The sequence below is a fragment of the Myotis nattereri genome, assembly GCF_964212035.1.
Source record: "Myotis nattereri genome assembly, chromosome: 7".
In the NCBI taxonomy this organism is placed as follows: domain Eukaryota; kingdom Metazoa; phylum Chordata; class Mammalia; order Chiroptera; family Vespertilionidae; genus Myotis; species Myotis nattereri.
Genome location: NC_138082.1, coordinates 6,520,745 through 6,542,563, shown reverse-complemented (window position 1 = coordinate 6,542,563; position 21,819 = coordinate 6,520,745). Strand labels below are relative to the sequence as shown.

At 40.9% G+C, this 21,819-nt stretch overlaps 1 protein-coding gene across 1 annotated transcript in view; it reads left to right on the top strand.

Annotated features, from left to right (window-relative positions):
• PGAP1 (post-GPI attachment to proteins inositol deacylase 1) overlaps nt 1-21,819 on the top strand; it is a 49,388-nt gene that overhangs the window by 6,966 nt on the left and 20,603 nt on the right. The window contains exons 3-12 of the mRNA XM_081095710.1: nt 814-989; nt 4,192-4,363; nt 6,007-6,164; nt 8,942-8,994; nt 10,426-10,492; nt 12,886-12,991; nt 13,697-13,752; nt 16,845-16,928; nt 19,840-19,886; nt 20,272-20,323. Coding sequence (XP_080951836.1) covers nt 814-989; nt 4,192-4,363; nt 6,007-6,164; nt 8,942-8,994; nt 10,426-10,492; nt 12,886-12,991; nt 13,697-13,752; nt 16,845-16,928; nt 19,840-19,886; nt 20,272-20,323 — 971 coding nt within the window. The remainder of the gene's footprint in view (nt 1-813; nt 990-4,191; nt 4,364-6,006; nt 6,165-8,941; nt 8,995-10,425; nt 10,493-12,885; nt 12,992-13,696; nt 13,753-16,844; nt 16,929-19,839; nt 19,887-20,271; nt 20,324-21,819) is intronic.

Below are 21,819 nucleotides of genomic sequence, written 5' to 3'. Positions count from 1 at the left end.
TAGGACATTTTGTCTAGAAAAACAGATGTGAGAAATACATAGAAAAGAATGTTGACGACCACTCTGCAAAACGTAAGAAGGAGAAAAAGAGGATGGAGTGGGTGGAATAAATAGATGATACCGGGATTCAGGAATTAGCAGAAGAAAGAAGTTTGCATTGGGAATGGAGGGTGCAGAGCACAGAACCTGAAGCATTGGCTAGCAAAGTAAATCTGGTTTCTGTGATGTTGAACAAGAGAGGAGACAGGTTTCTTTCTCTCAGAGCTTTAAGTTACAGAGCTCTAGCTTCTGGTCAATATGGCCGAGTAGGTAAATGATGTGCTTGCCTCCTCTCATGACCACATCAGAATTACAGCTGAATTATAGAACCACCACCCTTAGAGCCACCTGAAGACTAGCTGAACAGAACTCCTATGACTAGGATGTAAAGAAGAAGCCACGTTAAGACTGGTAGAAGGGGCAGAGATTCGAAAGGGGCTGGTCCCACACCCATGTGTGGCAGTTAAGAATGAGGAGGAATAGCTCAGCTGCAGATGGACCCCTGAGGAGGAGCAGGGGGTCCCAGCCCCTCTCCAGGCTCCCCTGCCTGGAGCACCGGTGCCATAAAGAGTCCCCACAGTCCCTCGCTGTGAAAATCATCAGGGACTCAGTTCAGGTGAGACGGAAGGCTGCTCTTCTTAAAGGGCCTGAGCACGGTGTCACTCACACTCGCCTTAAGCTCCACAGAAGAGACAGAAGCTCGAAAAACTCCAAAACCGTTATTATAGCACAAAAATCCTTGTTTAATGTGCCCTTTACCCCTTCCCTGTGCAGTGCGCTCCATCGGCTCCATTGCACTGAGAAAAGCAGAAGACATCGACTTCAAGTACCACTTTGACTTCTTTAGTGTGAACTTCAATGAAGAGCTGGTGGCACTGTATGGGGGAAGTCTGCAGAAGCAGACCAAGTTCGTGCATGAGTGCATTAAAGCAATTCTCAAACTCTACAAGGTAAGAGAGAAGCTCGCAAGTCAGTCGTGATCAGCCTGCTAGCATCTTTCCTTTTCAGAGGCACTCAGCACATTTTAAATCATTTGTTTATGTTCATGGGTGGTTTTGAATTCATTGGTGGTTTTTAAAGTTTAAATTGAATTGACAAGAAGCCTTTCCTGTGAACATAGGGGGGAAATTCTTTTAACTATTATAAATGAGGAGTGCAGGGTATTTCTAGAAACCCTTAGTATGAGTTTCTGTTTCTAGTTATGACTGTACAGCTGGTACTAGGAAGACCACTTCCTCATGTAACCAACTCTAAAGCTAGTCAAGATAGCTGAAGTACGTGCTTTCAGGTGTTGGACAACCACAAGCAGTAAAGGACTATGATCTCTGAAAGAAAGGTACCGTGTGAAGCGAGTTCCATAACTGCTCTGGCTTTCTGCCTGGAAACATTTTCTAGGTCGCAGGGCAAGCAGGTGGCGATCAAACCAGCACATGGTATCGCCGAGCCAAAGAAGGCAGAGACTGGAATTTGGGGGCTACTGAAAAATTGGCGAGATTTCTGATCAGCGTTGTGGGAAAGAAGAAAATTAGGCAGAGATAGGCGCTCTAGAAATTTGCCTTTTTCGGTCTCTGAATGCTATGCTGTGTATGCACAGGTCAAGAAGTAGTACCAGGCAGTGGCATACCAAGGAGGAAGCGATGGGGTGTGTCCACCTGAGGTGCAGTTTAAAGGAGCAGTAAAACAGGCTGACACTCATTCTGTGCCAGCAGTTCTAATCAGTGTCAGAGGTAAAATACAGCTACGTACCTGGGAGAGCCACTTCTTCCCTTGGTGTGCCCCAGCACAAGTCCTGGCAGGAAACAGCTGCTGGGGAATCGTGAGCTGAATTGAGATTTCAGAGGCCACCTGGTGTGGGAATAGGAGTTCTGACCAGCTAGAGCGGAAAGACCTATTGAATACATTGGGCATTCAGGTGACCCCAGGAAGCACATGGCTGAGGATGTTGTCTCTGAGAGCAGCTCAATAGAGATTCACTGCTCAAGAGTTTTATTTGGGGGCTGGTTATATAAACACCCTATGCCCACCACGTACCAAAACCTCACCCAGAGGGCAGTAGTGATCAGCATGAAGGTTATTGTTTGCACAGTTTTGGCATAGTGAGTCATTTTGTCATTTAGGGAATGATGGGAACCTCCCAGAATCTAAGGTCCCAGATTGCAGAGCAGAGCCAAACTTAATGCCGTCCATTCTAAGGATAGCAGTTTCAGGCCTACTGTGTTAGCCGTTTATTCAGATGAACAGGAGAGAAGGCATAGATGAAGGATTGGTATGGAGGAAGATGAGCAAAAGTTTGGTCGTAGAACTGAGGATACTGTGTGGAGACAGAAGAAATTTTTTTAAATGCGACTAGAGGCCTGGTGCACGAAATTCGTGCACGGGGTGGAGGGAGGGTGTCCCTTAGCCCAGCCTGCATCCTCTTGCAATCCGGGACCCCTAGGGGGATGTTGGACCTAAACTGGCAGTCGACATCCCTCTCTAATCCGGGATGCTGCATGCACCAGTGACCATACTTTTCATACAGGTGAAAGGCATCTTGCTGTTGTATCGACAGCTACATTTTTTTGCCCTGACTATAAAAAGTAGCACATAGCATGATCCTTCTGAGGCAGTAGTACCATTTTCCCATCTTATAGGTGGAAAAACTGAAGCAGAGAGAAGTTAAGTAATTGGCTTTGTCACACAGTTATAAGTGTCAGAATCAGGGCTGACCACCAAATGTGCAAGCCAGAGTCCATGCATGTCATCCTGTTTTTTCAGTGTTAGAGCAGCCCTGTCAGGTTTTAATTTTTAAATCTAAGATACTGTTCCCAATATATAGGGTAGGGTCCCTAGGCCTGGCCAGCAATCAGGGCCATCTGCTGGCACCCGCCTTGGCTGGCGGCCCTGCCCCCCACCACCTCTGGTCGCCTCCCTCTCAGGGGGCAGACAGTCAATGTAGGAGCTCCCCCTGGTCTGGGGCAGCTCCTGCATTGAGCGTCTGCCCCCGGTGATAAATGCACATCACAGTGATGGGTCGTTCTGCTGGTCGTTCTGATATTCAGTCAATTTGCATATTAGGGTTTTATTATATAGGCTACTTATTTAAGAAATAAAATATGTCAGTGAATAAATGTTATGGAACATTGGTTTATTTTAAACCCAGGTGCATAATAGGGAAATGATTTGATGAGGTGTGTCAATATGATGTGGTAGTATATTGCTATGACAACCATAATTTTTCTAGCTTTTCTGTGGTATTTCTAATTTTTAATAAATAACCCTATAAAATCTAATATTGTGGTATGCACCAAATATAATTACAACTCTTACATCCAATATAACAAATAGTGAAACATGATTTGCTAGACCCAAGTTTTCTGATTTTGGTTCAGAAATTCAAAGCATGGCTATTAAAAATGTTTGACAGCTCTGACCAGTTTGGCTCAGTGGATAGAACGTCAGCCTGCAGACTGAAAGGTCCTAGGTTCGAGTCCAGTCAAGGGCATGTACCTTGGTTGTGGGCACATCCCCAGTAGGAGGTGTGCAGGAGGCAACTGATCAGTGTTTCTCTCTCATCAATGTTTCTAACTCTCTATCCCTCTCTCTTCCTCTCTGTAAAAAAATCAATAAAGAAAAAAATATTTTTAAAAAAGGTTTGGCAGAACACAAAATAGTATGTACACACTAATTATATGAAAATGTGTTTCTGTATCTTATGATAGGAGGTTAGATAGTTTGAGCCTAAGCAACCTTTTGACTGTTCGACTGGTAGCTATGACATGCACTAACCACCAGGGGGCAGACACTCAACACACAGGCATGGAAACATGGAACAGACTGATGAATCTTAGAGGGAAGGGAGAGGTGGGAGCGGGGGAAGAGATTAACTAAAGATCTTATATGCATACTAGAGGCCCTGTGCACGAATTCGTGCACCAGTGGGGTCCCTCAGCCTTGCCTGCGGGGACCAGGCCAAAACTGGCAGTCCAGCATCCCTCAAGGGGTCCCAGATTGCGAGAGGGCGCAGGCCAGGCTGAGGGATCCCACCTGTGCATGAATCCGTGTGCCAGGCCTCTAGTTTTTTCTATAAAATTGCTCATATTTAGAGAGAAGTATTTAGTATTGTCTTTATGATACTGTTAATTATGTGTTGGTTATTTTTTTTTTAAATAGGGTCAAGAATTTGCTCCAAAAAGTGTGGCAATAATTGGTCATTCTATGGGTGGCCTTGTTGCAAGGGCATTGCTTACACTGAAAAATTTTAAACAAGATCTGCTGAATCTTCTTATTACACAAGCTACCCCTCATGTGGCTCCCGTGATGCCCTTAGACCGGTTCATTACAGGTGAGTGCTGTTACGTAAACACGGACTGGCCTTTAGATGAACACGAATCCTTGCAGCTGCTCCCTTTAGAGAGCGCTACCGGTGCATCCATGTGGAAGCAGCTGTTGCAGATCACCTCCACCTCTGCCTCTCTATGACTTTCAGCCTTGGCTCATCATTGAAACTCTCTGTCGATGGCACCTTAACGTGATGGCAGGTCTGGTCGTCCCCGGGCACGTAGGCTTCCGCTCAGTTATTCTTGAGGATGACTCCCTGGCTCTTACAGTTTGTTTAAACTTCTGTGTTTTGTTAAGTTGCCAGGACTCTATTCAAAATAAGCTTATTTTTAAGTAAAATACTAGGAATGTCTTGTTTTTCAACAGAGTTCTGCTAACACTGCATGCGGTGAGGTAGAATTGTGAATATTTATTGAGCTCTTACTATGGTTTGGGTATTGTGTTAAAGACTTTACCTGATGTGTTATTATGTCACTTAATCGTTATAGTCCTTTGAGGTAGGACCATTGTTATCCCCATGTTTATGGATAGAAGAAAAAAAAAGTCCAAGATAAAGTTTTTGCCCAAAGTTATGTGGCAAGAAAATAGTGGAGCTAGTACTTGACCCTGTTAATCTTGTTCCTGGCCCTGTGCTCTTAACTTGTATATGCTACTAGAGGCCTGGTGCACAGAATTTGTGCAAGGGGCTTGGCCCTCGCAGCCCTGGCTTCATCCAGAAGGTAGTTCAGCTGCCCAGTCTAATTAACATATTACACTTTTATTATTATAGAACATGCTGCTTCTTAATTTAGATACCCTGCTATAATAGAAGAAATAAAATTATGGATAATGCTATAATGTTGCAGGGAATTTTAAATGAACAGTACAAGTTTATGCTTGCTGTCATGTAATCAAATAGTGTCAAAGGATAAGAATTAAATGCCTGTCTCACCTTTTTATTAAAGTCAAATAGTATCTTCACTGCTTGTTGCAATTTTATGAGAATAGAAGAAAATATTTAGAAAGAAATCATTCTTTTCCCGATCAGTAAATTTACTCCACTTCTTACCCTATAAAAATATGCATTATCTTAATTGTGGTATGTCGAGTGTTACTCCTTCCACGACCCGCGTGGAGTAGGGTTCGGTATCTGAAAGAGGAGCCGCACAACAAATGAGAGAAAAAGACACGAGATAATTTTGCAATATTGGAGGTCCAGGCGGGCAAGTCCAACTCAAGGAGAGGGACTTCCACCCATGCTCAGGCTGCTCCAATCTTTTATTGATCTGGAGTAGCCCTTAGGCAGGTGACCCCCTAGTAACAAACAGACTAGCCCATCAGCAAGGATTTACATAATAATAAATGGGGGAGTAGTTTCAGCTACCACTGTCTGGACAAACAGAGGTGGCGCCTAGCTCCCGGCTTTGCTAGGGCTTCAAAGGCATCCAGCCTTGGTGGGGCGGTGAGGGTTTCGGGGAGTTCTCTGTCTATGCTTATCAGATAGTGAAGGCAATAAACAGTTTCCCACAGTGGTAAAACTTTTATTTATAGTTCAGATGGCTTAGAAGTTCTGTTTAATATTAATATTATAGATATATAATGAATATAACAGTGTATCTTGTTGCAGAGAATGGCCACTAATTTTTAATGTGTCTTTTTTCCTACCAGATTTTTATATGACTGTAAACAACTATTGGATTCTAAATGCTAGACACATAAATTTAACCACGCTTTCTGTAGCTGGAGGATTCCGGGATTACCAAGTTCGTTCCGGACTGACTTTTCTACCAAAACTAAGCCATCATACCAGTGCCTTATCTGTTGTGGTAATCTTTTTTAAAGACTCTACTGAAATAGTGGCATGGTGAACACGGTGGGGCATGAATGGAGAAGTAACATGTTGCTGCTTGGAAATGACTGTTGGGTTGGCGTAGTGCTGCCATGGTGCTCGTGTGTGTGTGTGTGTGTGTGTGTGTGTGTGTCCGCGTGTGCGTGAGAGAGAGAGGGCGAGGGAGGGAGGGAGGGAGGGAGAGAGAGAGAGAGAGAGAGAGAGAGAGAGAGAGAGAGAGAGAGAGAGAGGCAGAGAAGATGAATGGATAAATAAGACATGTTGGGAAGGCAGAGGCATGGATGCCTATGTCCACAGAAACTAAAAGTGACCTTAGAGACTTTATGAAAAGAACGCTTATTTATGAGAAATAATTGCATCTTGTTCAAAATAAGAGCCCATTCATTGATGAGAGTTGTAAGTGTAAGGAAGTGGGGACTGATGTCCCAGGGCCTCTGTTATATGAGTGCTATGCTGTCTGCGGTGGTACAGTAAACATATCACATACTCTGGATTGCTAAGCTTGAATGAAGTTTTACCCATTCTAAAATTAAAAAATTAGCTTTGACAGTGTAAACACAACCCTGATTAATTCATTTGCTGATTATTCTTCCCTGCTAGGACATCAAGTATATGGTCTTTAACTGGGACACGTAGCCTCTGTAAAGTGAGTTCAAGTTTCCTTTTAGGACTTAACATTATTTCTTGTGTTTTTTTTTTTTTTTTTTAAATATATTTTATTGATTTTTTACAGAGAGGAAGGGAGAGGGATAGAGAGTTAGAAACATCGATGAGAGAGAAACATCGATCAGCTGCCTCCTGCACATCCCCCACTGGGGATGTGCCTGCAACCCAGGTACATGCCCTTGACCGGAATCGAACCTGGGACCTTTCAGTCCGCAGGCCAACGCTCTATCCACTGAGCCAAACCGGTTTCGGCATATTTCTTGTGTTTTTAAACCTTAAAGTCTTTAGTTAAGATCTTAACTTTTTAAACTCTCTCTCTCTCTCTCTCTCTCTCTATATATATATACATATATATGTATATGTATATATATGTATATATGTATGTATATATATGTATATATATATATATATGTATATATATATATATATATATATATATATATGGTATCTTCAACTAGAACTTAGTTTCTACAAACATCCATAGTTCCTTTTGCTTTGGAGGAGCTGGTGCTTTGTTTCATGGCTGTTCCCTTTGGAGATCCCCTTTGCTCTACCTTAGATTGCTGTGCGTTCATGAAGCAGGATTTACTGAATGCCTGCCATACCTAGAACAGAAATCATTAAGCTCATCTGCTCTTACCCACCATGGTCTTATAACTGGAGTTGTGGTTTAGCCATAGTAGCTTTGGAACAAAATTGGTGAATCTCTCAAACCTCATTATTGGTACAAATCTTATTTCGATGTTGAATGTTTGGGGCAGATATCTGCTGGAATCCCTCAAAAGATTAAATGTCAACTCTGTAAAACACATATGTAGTCGTCAGTCATGTCATGTAGCTTATTTCCTGGGCTTGGTCTGGCCCATGGTGCCGTATTGATAGCACATCCTGCAGCTTATTTTTGAAAGAACTTTGGTCTTTTCAACTGTGTGTGTGTGTGCGTGTGTGTGTGTGGCCCTGTTTTCTAACCCATTTAATAATGTATGGTCTTCAAGGCAGCTTGTATTTCTGATGAAAATATTTTACCTCTTAGGGAGTTTTCTCAAAGCTGTTTTTTTTTTATTACTTGAGTTCGCTTTAGTTTTTTTAGCTCCCAAATAGTCTAAGGTCTTTCACGTTTTAAAGTATGTTCACTTAAAAAAAATTATGAAGACATAACAGTGTTTTAATGATTATCTCAAGAATGGTTAAGTGACATTTACATCCACTGGGGCTAGAAAAATGACTGAAGTTTGAGAGCCCGTTGTATGTTTTTGGGAGTGCTAAGTGTTATCTACTGTGAGTTCTTACTCAGCTGAGCACCTAGTATCATCCTAGAACTACAGTGAACTCTGGTTGTCTTAACGTGTTACATAAGCTGCCAGCAGTAATTCCTGAGTAAGATACCTGATGTTTTCTTAGGTTCAACAAGTAAGCTATAGGTTCCTCCTACTTCAGAGCCTGATTGGAGGGTGTTATGGCATTGTCAGAAAGCCTGCAAATAGTACATTTTTAGAAGCCTTTGCCCTTGTGTCTCTAATTAGTAAAAATTCAGCTAGTGAATTTTTCAATATAAGTAGGCCTGGACCCCACTTGTGAGAGTCTGATTGGGTAGTTCTGATACTGTGATCAGAATATGTCTTTTGGAAAACCTCTCCAGGCTTAAGCATTTCTCAGGCACACTCTGATTAAGAAGTAACATCTTAGACGTTACCAAGTGATAATCTAGTCAGAGCTAAAATTACTAAAATATCTATTGTAATTTACCCATAAACTAGGATTTTTAAAGAATCATAAACTCGGCCTCTTGTTAGAGTAAAAAAGAAGCATCAAACTCAAAGGAAATCTGGGTGCTTTAATAATTTTTAAAGGATAATGTAAGTGTGACTAAGCAGTAATGACAGAATTATTTTATGCAGGAAATATCTTAATATTTTTGGATCATCTTTTACAAAGAATGCATCATTTAAAAATGTCTGTGTATCATAACATAGTGAAACTAATGCTACATGTTTCTAAATATAAGCTTGTAAGAATCTCAAGCCTTTTGGAGGATAAGGAATGTGCTTTTCTTAAGTTTGATTTTTTTGTTTGTTTCTTTCCTTTCAGAGCTCAGCAGTGCCTAAGACCTGGGTCTCCACAGATCACCTCTCCATTGTGTGGTATGTCGTGTACCTTACTCTGATGGCTTGTGGTGGTCCTCTTTTCTCAGCGGTGCATTGATTAGTTTGTTAACGTTCTTAGAGCTTTATTCATAGATTTGGGAGACAGGTTAATTTAGGGGCTTAGAACTCTAAACTTGGCTCTTGTCTCAGTGTGACCAGGGTTTCCTTGACAACTGAGATCATCATCTCAGAGCCAGTAGCATCAGTCTCAAATGAAACTAGCGTCAAATATCAAAATTTTAGTTTGTCCTATTTGGGCAGAATCAAAGGTACTTGTAGGACATCAGAGCTCTCGGCCAGTCACCAAACTCAGGGACTTGATGGATGAAGCCTTGGTTATTCTAGAGTAGCACATAGAACACCAAGTAGGAATTAGATTTACCCTTAACATAATAAAGAAAGAGATTAAATATAGATCAAGAAATACCTAGACCACGCATGTCAAACTCAAGGGCTAACACGGGCCAAATAAACAAAGTATAAGTGTATGTGGGCCGCAAAAAAACAAAAGCTTCAATTTTTATAGAAACGTAGGTTTATTTCGATAGAGACATACTGATTATAAAGGGCTGAAATAAATGAGTCATCATTAACATAAAATAATAGAAAATTTTAATGAAAATTAATATCTTTTCTTGAACATTAACTTACCAGACGCTGAATAACTGCACAAATTAATAAGCATAACACAAATAAACCTATTTTTCTTGTTATCCAAAAGCGAAATATTTCCTGTTGCGCACACCAAACAAGTCAGTACAAGACTAATGACGTGGCCTTCAGCTGCTAGAATATTCGCTGTTAGTATTAGTGGAGAGAAATGGTGCACCTGCATGTAAGGCGTGTAAGGGAAATGAATGCAACACGATTATAGCCATCAGTCATTAGCGGACGTTGTAGTTCGTTATTGATAATTATGTATAACAGGATATTGTAAAAATCCTGTTAAAACGCTTCTCACATACCGTTACATTGGCTGGGCCGCAAAAATATTCGTTGTGGGCCCCATGTTGAGTTTCACATGCTTGACCTAGTCCTAGACCCTAGGATCTTATCTCTCTGTGTTTTGGCTTAAAGATCCTCTTTTTCACCTTCCTCCAGCTCTGTGGTCAGTGGCATCTGCAAGAACCAGCCAGTGCAGGCGTGTGAACGTGGGTAGAGGACACCTATAGCTGTGCAGACAAGGAAATGTAGGGGAGATGGAGGGACCTAAACAGGTCTACTGTCAGACATCCAGGAAGATTTAATTTGCTTCATTTTTATTGTTTCATCTTTAAGATATGTAATTGGTAATAATGATTTCTTAAATAATTTTAGCATTTACAGCACTAAAGGAACCACATATATTTGATTAAATAATGGAATTATGTGTGTTTGTATCAAAAGCATATTTTTAAAGTTTCCTTTGTAACACATCTTATTCTTCAGGTGTAAACAGTTGCAGTTGACTACAGTTCGAGCATTCTTTGATCTGATTGATGCTGACACTAAACAAGTATGTATTCTTAAACTAACAGTGATTTCAGTAAAGTGAGAGCTTGGTTGCAGCAGTGGTGAAATTAATACATTTTATACTTCGATGCAACTAGAAGCCTACACCTTATGATGACTTATAATGACTTTCAAAATGGGAATACCTCTATTTTTATCTGATAATAGTTTGACCACTAATAATAATTAATAGAATGCAATGGAGGAAAAAGAGGGTGGGAGAGGTAGAAGAGGGTGAGGGGGATGCATTGTGATGGAAGGAGACTTGACTTTAGGTGGTGAGCACACAATACTATATGCAGAAGATGTATTGTAGAATTGTACACTTGAAACATATGTCATCTTTAACCAATCCCCCCCCCAAGTAAATTCAATAAAAGTTTTTAAAGAATGCAATGAAAATGAAAAATGACAGATTCCTTAAATCTTCCCCCAGTTCTTCTCCTTTACTGTTTAAATTTTTATATATAGTCTTTTAGCTTTAATTAAGGGAAATACTTATTACTAGCTATTTTGTCATTTTTAGTAATGTATTATAGATCTCATGATCTATCCTATTAGACATTTTTGTTTAACTTTTTTTGGAAAGCATCTTTACCTTTCTGATAGGATCCAAAGATCTACAGTTGAATAAATCAAATCTTGTGTTCCGTTAAATTCTAAGATGAGAAAACTCTAATACTAGTGCGTAATAAATTATAATTCTGTAAGGATAAGTATATTGTAGACACATTTTAAGGACAAATGAGAAGTTTTTGATAACTAATAATGCTAAGAATCAAAATATTATGAAACAGTTCTGTTTCACAAACTCATTATATATAATGGACTGGACTACATGTTAGACACTAAAATGTTAGGGTATGATTGCTAATCAGAAATTACGTAATCTCGGAGAAAAAGCAGGGAAACTAGAACTCACGCCATTATCATCCCCAAACATGAGGTCCCAGGAATCAGAATTAGTGTCATTTTTGATGGTCATCAGCATACACATCAGAACTGAAAGCGTGAGCGGGTGGATCTTCTAGAGGGAGAATAAGGATGGGAGAGATGACTTCACTGAAATGTTGGTTGAAAGACCTGTGGCTTTCGTTGATTGCAGTCAGATGTGGCTGCTTTAAAAAAACAAAACTAATTTTGTATCAGACTGAGTTGATTGACGTATAGAGTTTGCATCAATGAAGTTAAATTCCACTTTCCTCCACGCTAGTCATACAATTCTGAGAGAATTATATTCTATTTTGTACATCCTATTTTAAGGAGGAACATTAACAAACTTGAGTTTATCCAGGGAAGGAAGGAAGGAAGGCAGAGTAGAGAGGGATCTGAAGCAGTTCTGTGAAAAACACTTGATGTTTTTGAAGTTGTTTAATCTGTAGAAGAAATGTTTTATTTGGATGAGGGACATCACAGCCTTTAATTTTCTGAAGGACTGTCCCCCAACCTAATGTATCAGAGCACCAAGGAGTCAGATACTTGCTCTGAACAGGGCAGGACATGCTCCTGGTAAGAATTGTTGCAACTGGAATGTAATATTTGGAAAAGGACTGAGTTAGAAATGTTAAAGCAAACACCGGGTGCCTTCTTAGGGACTGGGCAGATGTAATAGACCTGGGTCCTCACCGACAGTTCTTCATCATCCAGTCACTGTGTGGTTACTGAGAAAATCACTTCCCTGTCGGGGCCTCGGGGCCCTAGCTGGAGAATTGAATGGCGGTGGATTCCAGAGGAATTTTATACCCCAATCCATTTTCTTCAGGGCGGCGCCAATCTAAAGTTGCCGACATTTTATCGTGCTGGGATATTTTAAAACAACAGGAAAAATCCTGTTGTCTGCTTGCATTTTCGTTTCATGAAACATAGGATGTTTTGACTTAGGGGGAGTCGGTAGAACAGAGTGGAAGGGATTTCCAAGGGAGAACAGTTGTATTTTCTGTAGTGACCACTTGATTTCTGTGTTGTGAGATTGGCGCTGGTCTGCATTGGGAAGCTAGTGGGTTGGATTCACTGGAATGGAGGACCCCTGGCGTTCCCTTCCGGTTCTGTACTTGTTAATGTGTTTTATCCTCGTCTGTTGTTGGAGAGCAGGATTGCATAATGGTTCAAAGCGTGGGCTCTGGGCCAGACGGCCTGGGCTGGGTTTGAGCACTGGTCCAAGCTCTCGTCGGGAGCGTGACCTTGAGCGTGACCTTGAGCCATTCCTTTATTTCCCTGTGCTTCCTCACACTTAAAATACAGATAAGAAGGTTATCGTCTCCTAGAGCGCTAACGTGTTAAGCACGTAGAACAGGAAGTAAGTGACTGTTGGCTCTTAGCATTGTTACTGTAAGCAAAGTGTCATTGAATTATCACCAGGACATGAAAGGGTACAGAATGCATCCATGTTCTCTCTAGATCACTCAAAACCCCAAGAAGAAATTGTCGGTTTTGAATCACCACTTTATAAGACACCCAGCAAAACACTTCGAGGAAAAACCAGCAATAATTTCTGACTTAACAGGTTAGTGGTTTTAATATTTTTAAATTTTAAGTAGAGCTTTAATTATGATTCTTAGAGGTAAATTTGTTATTAGCAGATAAAATCTTTGAAAATATGATACTTCGGGTACTGTAATCCTGTTATATTTTATTCATGTCTCTAAGATGGTTTCTTAAGAGGTTGTTGGTTAGGGAAGGGAAAAAGTAGAAAAGCAATTTATAAGATGTGGCTGGTAAAAAAAAAAAAAATGTCCTGAAAATAGCATAACAAGTAGAAAATGTTTAAAGATAAAGTTCAGTGTCTCTGGTCTCCTGACAATCACATAAAATAAATGCTGTGCTTAGTTTCTCAGTATCAGTCATTCTTCGTCGACCTTCTTTTGGATTAACAGGCATATCTTTAGCTGGTAAATTTTGCTTTTATATGTAATACCTGTCATACCGTACTTAATTATTTGTCTTGTTTGGGAAATGAAATATTGACTTTCTTTGGTTGATACTTCCTTAAAGACACCAAGTCGATTTAAAGTGCTTTATTTGACGTGAATGCTAGTTAGTAATGAGCGCATAGGGACTATCTCTCTAGATTTTCTAATTTAAAATAGCCAATCTTCAGGAAACCACTTTTTCAAAAACTGCTGATTGAGAAATATTTCACCAGTATTTAATAAAAAGAAATTATTTAATATAAAAAACAAGCTAAACAAATGAATCTCCTTTCCCTTAGTGACGCCGCTGTGGGTTCCAGTAAAAGTGTCAAAGTGGACCTACGTGGCTTACAATGTAAGTATACTGCCAGGGGGTTTTCCTTTACTTAAAATAAGTTTAGTAGTTATCTTTAACTGCTAACGTCTCTTTAAAAAAGATAACCACGTATCATTTTGCCACCGTAAAACAATTTAAGTAATAATTTTTAATTAATAAGTATCTAATTGGTGTGCAGTTTTTCAGTTTTATAACTGTCACATTTTTAAATTATTTTTATTTTCAATTTGTTTAAATCAGGATACAAACAAGGTCCACATATGGTAATACTTATTGATATATCTCTTATTCTTTTAATCTCTCATACTTACTTCACCACCTTTTTTTCCTCTTGCAGTTTATTTGTTGAAAAAAGCAAGTCATTTGTCCTAGTTTGATGAAGTTTCACAGTCTTGGTTTTCTGATTGCATTGCTGTAGTGTCATTCAACATGTTCCTTTCTTTGCCTTCTCTTTTCCTGGGACTTAGTAGTTGGGTCTAGATGCTCGATCAGATTCAAGTGTTTGTTTTGCGAGACTGTCTGACTTTTTTTTTTTATTAGCAGCTACTAGTATTGAGGAATAATGCCTACTGTCAGTTCATGTAGAACAGGGGTGGGCAAACTTTTTGACTCGAGGGCCACAATGGGTTCTTAAACTGGACCGGAGGGCCGGAACAAAAGCATGGATGGAGTGTTTGTGTGAACTAATATAAATTCAAAGTAAACATCCTATCTAATAAAAGAAAAACATGGTAATTGGCGTACAACCGCTACCCTTCCCATTGGCTAATCAGGGCAATATGCAAATTAACTGTCAGCCAAGATGGCGGCCGGCAGCCAGGCAGCTTGAAACTAACATGAGGCTTGCTTGCTTCAGTGACGGAGGACTCCAACGTTCCCCGCCTGCCCCTACAGGCCTCTGAGCTGCAAGCAACTGTGTAACAAACATAGAAGCTAAACAAAACCCCAGAAACCCAGCAGGATCGCAACATTGTAAGCAAAGGCCAGAAACCTACTTTCAGCAGCGGAGGCCTAAGAGCTGGAGCCAAGCCTCAAAGCTAAAACTGGCCCAGAATAAAAAAAAAAAAGAAAGAAAAAAAGGAGCAGTTGGGAGCTTCAGTCACCCCCAGCCTGAAAACAGCCCTCAGCTCCTCACCCAGACTGGCCAGGCACCCCAGTGGGGACCCCCACCCTGAAGGGTGTGTGACCAGCTGCAAACAGCCATCATCCCCTCACCCAGGCTGGCCAGGCACCCCAGTGGGGACGCCCACCCTGATCCAGGACACCCTTCAGGGCAAACCAGCCGGCACCCACCCATGCACCAGGCCTCTACCCTATATAGTAAAAGGGTAATATGCCTCCCAGCACTGGGATCAGCGGAGCCGCGAGGCCTCCAGGCACCGGGATCAGTGTAACAGGGGGCAGCGCCCAAACCCCCTGATCGCCCTGCGGCTCTGTGTGTGACAGGGTGCGGCGCCCCAACCCCCTGATTGACCCTGCTCTATGTGTGACAGGGTGCAGCGCCCCAACCACCCCCCCCCCCACGGGCCCTGCTCTGTGTGTGATGGGGTAGAGCCATAACCTCCCCATCGGCCCTGCCCTGAGTGTGAAAGTGGCGGCACCCCAACCCCCTGATCGGCCCTGCTCTGTGGGTGATAGAGGGTGGCGCCCCAACCCCCTGATGGGTCCTGCTCTGTGCGTGACGGGGCTGCGCCCCAACCCCCTGATTGGCCCTGCTCTGTGCGTGACAGGGTACAGAGCCCCAACCCCCCTGATGGGCCCTGCTCTGTGAGTGACAGGGGGAAATGCCCCAACCCCCTGATTGGCCCTGCTCTGTGCATGACAGGGGGTGGCACTGCAACCTCCCCATCGACCCTGCCTTGAGTGTGACAGGGGGCGGTGCCCCAGTCCCCCAATCGGCCCTACCCTGAGCGTGACTGAGGGTGGAATCACAACCTCCCGATCGCCCTGCTCTGTGTATGACAGGAGGCAGCGCCCCAACTCCCCAATCGGCCCTGCTCTGAGCCCGACCAAGGGCTGCACCTAGGGATTGGGCCTGCCCTCTGTCACCCGGGAGCAGGCCTAAGCCAGCAGGTCGTTATCTCCCGAGGGGTCCCAGACTGCAAGAGGGCACAGGCCGGGCTGAGGGACTCCCCCCTCCCCACCGAGTGCACAAATTTTTGTGCACCAGGCCTCTAGTCATTACATAAAAGGGTACAGTCTTTTTTTTTTTTTAGTTTTATTCATTTCAAACGGGCCGGATCTGGCCTGCGGGCCGTAGTTTGCCCATGGCTGATGTAGAGGGATACAAAAATGATGATACTCCAATTTGATTATTTCTTCTTCATTTATTAATTGGAATACTATGTAGAAAAACTCATCTAGTACATTTATCAAAAATGGAACACATCATAAAGGAAAAAATGTCAATCACGTAGACCTTTGGATCTTATATTTACTCGTTTTCAGAATAGTGAGTTGATTCACAGACAGTGACTGAAAGAGGTTTTGGGGTTTTTTTCTTCCCTAATATTGTTACAAACTCATGTATTTAAGCATAAACTAAAATATTAAAATTGTTCTATCCTTGACGAGTGTAGCCATTTCAAGTTCGGTTCTAGAATCTTTCCATATAGCTGCTCTTTATTTGCCATTGGTAGTTTTCTCACTATCTGTCTGGTTTGAGAAGACATTGCAGCTCGTTTTGTATATCCCCTGCCCCAGACCTTGAATCAGCTTTTTTCTCGAAGGAAGTCTCCCAATATTTGGGAAATGGCACCTAAAATCCGTAATCAGGGCAGTAGCAATACTTACGGCTGGTGGGTTAGCATTTCTAGGCTTTTCAGTGGACAGAGCTAAGAAAGGTATTTCAGCTTCATCATAAGGCCAAAAACAGAACCAAAACAGAACACGTGCATTCATACTGATGCTTTTAAGATAGATTTCAGGACTACAGGGTTTATACCTGATCTCTCTATCTTACAGCTGTCTCTTCTTCCCACTCCTAGAATATTGGTCTTCAACACTACCAGGAATAATTGAATAATTACTGATCACCTTTAGCTGGAGTTTTGAATGATGAAATTATCTATTTTTATGATCGTTTTATTGTGTTTTTCCTTTTTTTTCAGGAATCTGATAAAATATATTTTACATTTCCTCTTGCAAATCATAGGAAAATCTACACTCATGCCTATTGTCAGAGCACCATGCTGGTAAGATGATTGGTATATTCTGTGTAAATTTAAAAGGCTAACTGCTCATTTTTCAAATTCACCAAATATCTAGTAGCTCTCTACCTTAGCTATGCACTATTACTAAATCTAATTCATTGAAAAATATTTGGAGAAGAGTTTTTTTTATTGAAAAGTATTCATCCAAATGTTTCTATAGCTGATAATATACCAGGATTTAATATATCACTGAGTTGGTAGATGCTGCACTTTGATATAGAAGAAAGCCTTTAGAAAGGATGGTTTTACTCTTTAAGTTGATCTATTTGAATCAGAATCTGAAGTCCATACATTGCATTTGATTCATGGACTTTAAGTCTCTTTTGTAACAGCCCCATTTTATTTCCATTTATTTATTCAAGAAAGGCTGTGGGCTCTATAAATTCCCTGCATTGTGGGTTTAACCGATTGTATTCTTGTGGTACCTTTTACCATGTATTCCCATCCCTCCTGTTTTCTGTAAACTGGTAGTTAGATCTAGAACAGCCGTTCTCAACCTGTGGGTCGCGACCCCTTTGGCGGTTGAACGACCCTTTCACAGGAGTTGCCTAAGACCATCCTGCATATCAGATATTTACATGACGAATCATAACAGTAGCAACATGACAGTTATGAAGTAGCAACGAAAATAATTTTATGGTTGGGTCACAACATGAGGAACTGTATTTAAAGGGCCAGAAGGTTGAGAACCACTGATCTAGAATCTTGATTAGTCTCTGATTAATTGTGTATGGTAAGAGTGTTTTACAAGAACTGGGAGGCATATCCTAGCTGGTTGGGGACTTAGGTGGTATCAGTATGATCTATCCACCGTGAAGTTCCCAATCAATCTTTCACCTAATGATTTTAGCAGCCACTGAGGGCTGTGGACAGATTTTTTTTTAAAAGAACTATACATTTTATGATCTAGTGGCATTTTCTTTGCTTTCTACTTCCTGGAGTTAGTCAGCAATTCCTGAGTGACTTTTTCTAAGATGATTTATACAGTTTTTGTAATTAGTTAGGGATGTTTACCAGATGACCTGAAATTGTTCTCTGGACACTTTCTAGGCTGTATAAAAATGATATTTTAGGGTGGGCTTGAATAATATTTATTCAATTCATTGATGAAGGAGTCAGAATTCCCTATACATGGAATGAGATGAGTGGTGTGGGCTATTGGCAATCTTCATAATGAGGGCTATCTTTGAGGACACGCTCCCTTATTAGCTGCAAAAACCCAGGATGAAAGTGGGCTGGCTATTGAGAGGCTTCTAGATGTTCTTTGTCCAGGCTGTGCAGATCAGTTTTGTTGCCTTGCTTTAAAAGGGCACATTAGCCCTAACCGGTTTGGCTCAGTGGATAGAGCGTCGGCCTACGGACTGAAAGGTCCCAGGTTCAATTTCAGTCAAGGGCATGTACCTTCGTTGTGGGCACATCCCCAGTAGGAGTTGTACAGGAGTCAGCTGATTGATGTTTCTCTCTCACCGATGTTTCTAACTCTCTATCCCTCTCCCTTCCTCTCTGTAAAAAAAAAAATCAATAAAATATATTTTTAAAAAATAAAAGGGCATATTAGGGTTCTGAGAAGTGTAGGGAGCTGATATTGAAGTCACACTGGCATTTTGCCAGGAGTGGAGAGCAGAAAAATACCATATTGCTTTTTGTTTGTTTCCTTTCAGCTTTCTTTTCTGTATTCTTGGAAAAACATCTTAAAATTTTATTTAAGTTTCATGAGAACAAAGACCATGTCTGCATGATTCATCCTTTTCCTCAAGGGCACAATTCCTTGGCCCTAGAATGGACTTTATAAATTATAAATATTAGTTTAATGAAAGGATTGATTTTTTTTATTGTCCTATGTGTATACTAAGGAAGAATTTATGTGGCCGTCTGAGCAGTGTTGCTCATTACCTTATGCCCTGGTAGGATTTCAGTAGTTGGATCATTTCAGTAGTCTTGAAGCATTGCTCTTACTACTTCCTTAAAAGTTAGAGTGATCTTAGGTCAGAATTCTCTTAAATGACTGAAGCTAAATCCATAATATAGCTTTAAAAAATCACCATCATCGCTGCCGTATTTCCGTGCTGCACTGACAAAGTAGCAACTAGCCTCAGTCTTGGATTGTGTTTCAATCCAAACACATACTCAGCTGCGTAGAAGTTATCTGTTTGGTAGTCAAATAAGAACTCAAATGATAAACTAAAGGCTATACTTCAATTAATTGTTATTTTTTAATTACTTGGCTCTTTTTTGGATTTTTTAAATTTATTTTTGTATAAAAGTCCACGTCTACTTGTTCATTTTTCTGTTTTTGTTAAAATGTAGGAAACTTACTATGTAACTACATAATTAAACTATGAACATTGCCAAACTCAAGGTATTGGTTCACACATTAGAAACGCTTGCCCAGGCCCATTCGACTCAGTTGATTGAGCATCATCCCATGCACCCAAAGGTCACTGGTTCATTTCCCAGTCAGGGCACATGTCTGGGTTTGGGCTCGATCTCCAGTAGGAGGCATGCAGGAGGCAGCTAACCCGTGCCTCTCATATCTGTTTCTCTCCCTTTCCCTTCCTCTCTCTCTAAAATAAATAAAAACATTTTTTTAAAAAAAAATTAGAAATGCTTAGGTAATGTGCTGTGGAGAGGCGCCCATTGGGTTCCTCTGTCTCACATTGCTACTCTAGGTTACTTGCTTCCCTATCTTGTTGACTGTAGAATTCTTTGCCTACCTTTGACCTATTTGACTTTTAGACCATCTCGGATACATTGCTAAATAATAAGTTGCTATTTTATATTTTTATTGTGCCTACTGGCCCTGTCAGGCAACAGTAAAACATCAAAGATGTCTATTTTGAATAATTATTTTCCGTATCACTTAGTGTGCTTTGCTTGTGTCATTAATCAACAGGATACAAATAGTTGGATTTTTGGCTGCATAAACAGTACTTCTATGTGGTAAGTTTTTTGAATCTATGGCCTTCCATTGTTCCTTTTCCTCCACGTAAACACACTCACAAATTATACTTTCAGAATAACTTTGTACGTTTTTAAGCTCGTTTTGGTGCTATACTAAATTAAAGTATAGGTTTTAAAGTGAAAAAGGAAATTGGCATAGCAGTAAGTTTTGTAAACATTGAAATAGCTGCTGGAAAGACAGTTTTTTGGTTCCAAAAGAACTATGTAGGTAGAATACCTTGGGTGAGAACATGTTAGACTTCATGTCATTAGAACTCTCTCTGGCAGCTCTGTGGGTGATTTCTTTTTCCTCTGACGCTTATTTATCATTTATAATACTTTAATATGTGTGTCCTTTAATTATATTTGCCTATTTATTTCATAGCCAGCAAGGGGTTGACTTATCATGGAAAGCTGAACTGTTGCCAACAATTAAGGTAAGTTGTGGCTTTAGAATTTCAATATTAAGGTGAAAAAAATGCTTGAGCCTATAGGCATTTTAGAATATGATATGTTATTAATTCATCTAGGTAGTTCATAAACTTAAGATTTGTTCATCTGCATTTTAGAAATATTTTCCCTAGAAATGGAGAAATTTAATGGAGAAGAATGTATTTTTTTAGTTCTCAGAGGTAAAAACAATTAAGTTAATAATGCTCTAAATAAAATGAAATGTATGTGTTATTGCATCATACCAAGAGCTAAGTAAAGTTTTAAAATTCAATTTGAAGGTATGTTCAAGGCCCTTTCATTTATATTATATTAGAGGCCCGATGCACGAAATTCGTGCAGGGGGAGAGGGGCCCCTCAGCCTGGCCTGCACCCTCTCGCAATCCGGGACCCCTCGCTCCTAACCGCCCGCCTGCTTGCTCCTTACTGTTTGGCTTGCTGCTCCTTAGCGCTGCTGCAGAGGTGGGAGAGGCTCCTACCACCGCTGCTGCACTCACCAGCTGTGAGCCCAGCTTCTGGCTGAGCAGCACTCCCATGCACTGACCACCAGGGGGCAGCTCCTGCATTGAGCGTCTGCCCCCTGGTGGTCAGTGCACATCATAGTGATGGTCGTTCTGGTTGTTCCGGTCGTTCTGCCATAACAGTAGCTGGGCTTATATACTTTGTATATAGATAAGATAGATGTCTGTTGCAGAAACATTGCTGTCCATTGAGGAGAGGCCCAGGAGTTTGTTTAACGTGCTGTCCCAAGGGAATCTGACTGGCTTCTTAGACGGCCACTCACCGACAGACAGCTCTCCAGCCTCAGAACCTCTCGGGGCTGGCCCACAGAGCTGCCCTGGAGTGCCGTGGAGAAAGTTATCTGCAGAAATGTCTCCGTCCACGCAAATTGTAGCAGCCTATCACTCCCCCACCCCTGCACGTACTTCCAGGGGAAAGCGTGGCTTTCAGAGCTATTTGGTGACTTGGCTTTTCAAAAAATAGACGCGTCTCTTATCTATTTATTCCTCAAAATGTGGCTATGGGATCTGGTCTTAATTTTGAGAAGAGATGTTTATTGGGTGAGGTACATTATTAGTCTTGCTTTGCTGTGTCTTCATGTCATGTTACTGAATAATCGGGGGATGATGTTCATGTATATCATTAGCCAGCATCTCTTTACTACTTGGGCTTGATCAGAATCATTTGAGATTAGGTTCCAACTCTTCCATCATATTTAGCATCCATTCATTCATCTACTGTTGAGCCTCTGTCATGTGCTACCAAAATAAATGTGGAGATAATGCTGTAACATTGTTTGAGACAAAGAGACAAATTATAAAAGGAAAGAACAAATCTGGAAATAATTATGTAAAATATTTAAATTTAGTGTTAAATGTCATTTGTTTTACATGAAGGGACAGATACAATTCAAGAGATGCAGGACTATTTTGGTAGTCCATATTCACATAATTATTAGGAGTTTGACTTTTAGCAGGATTAT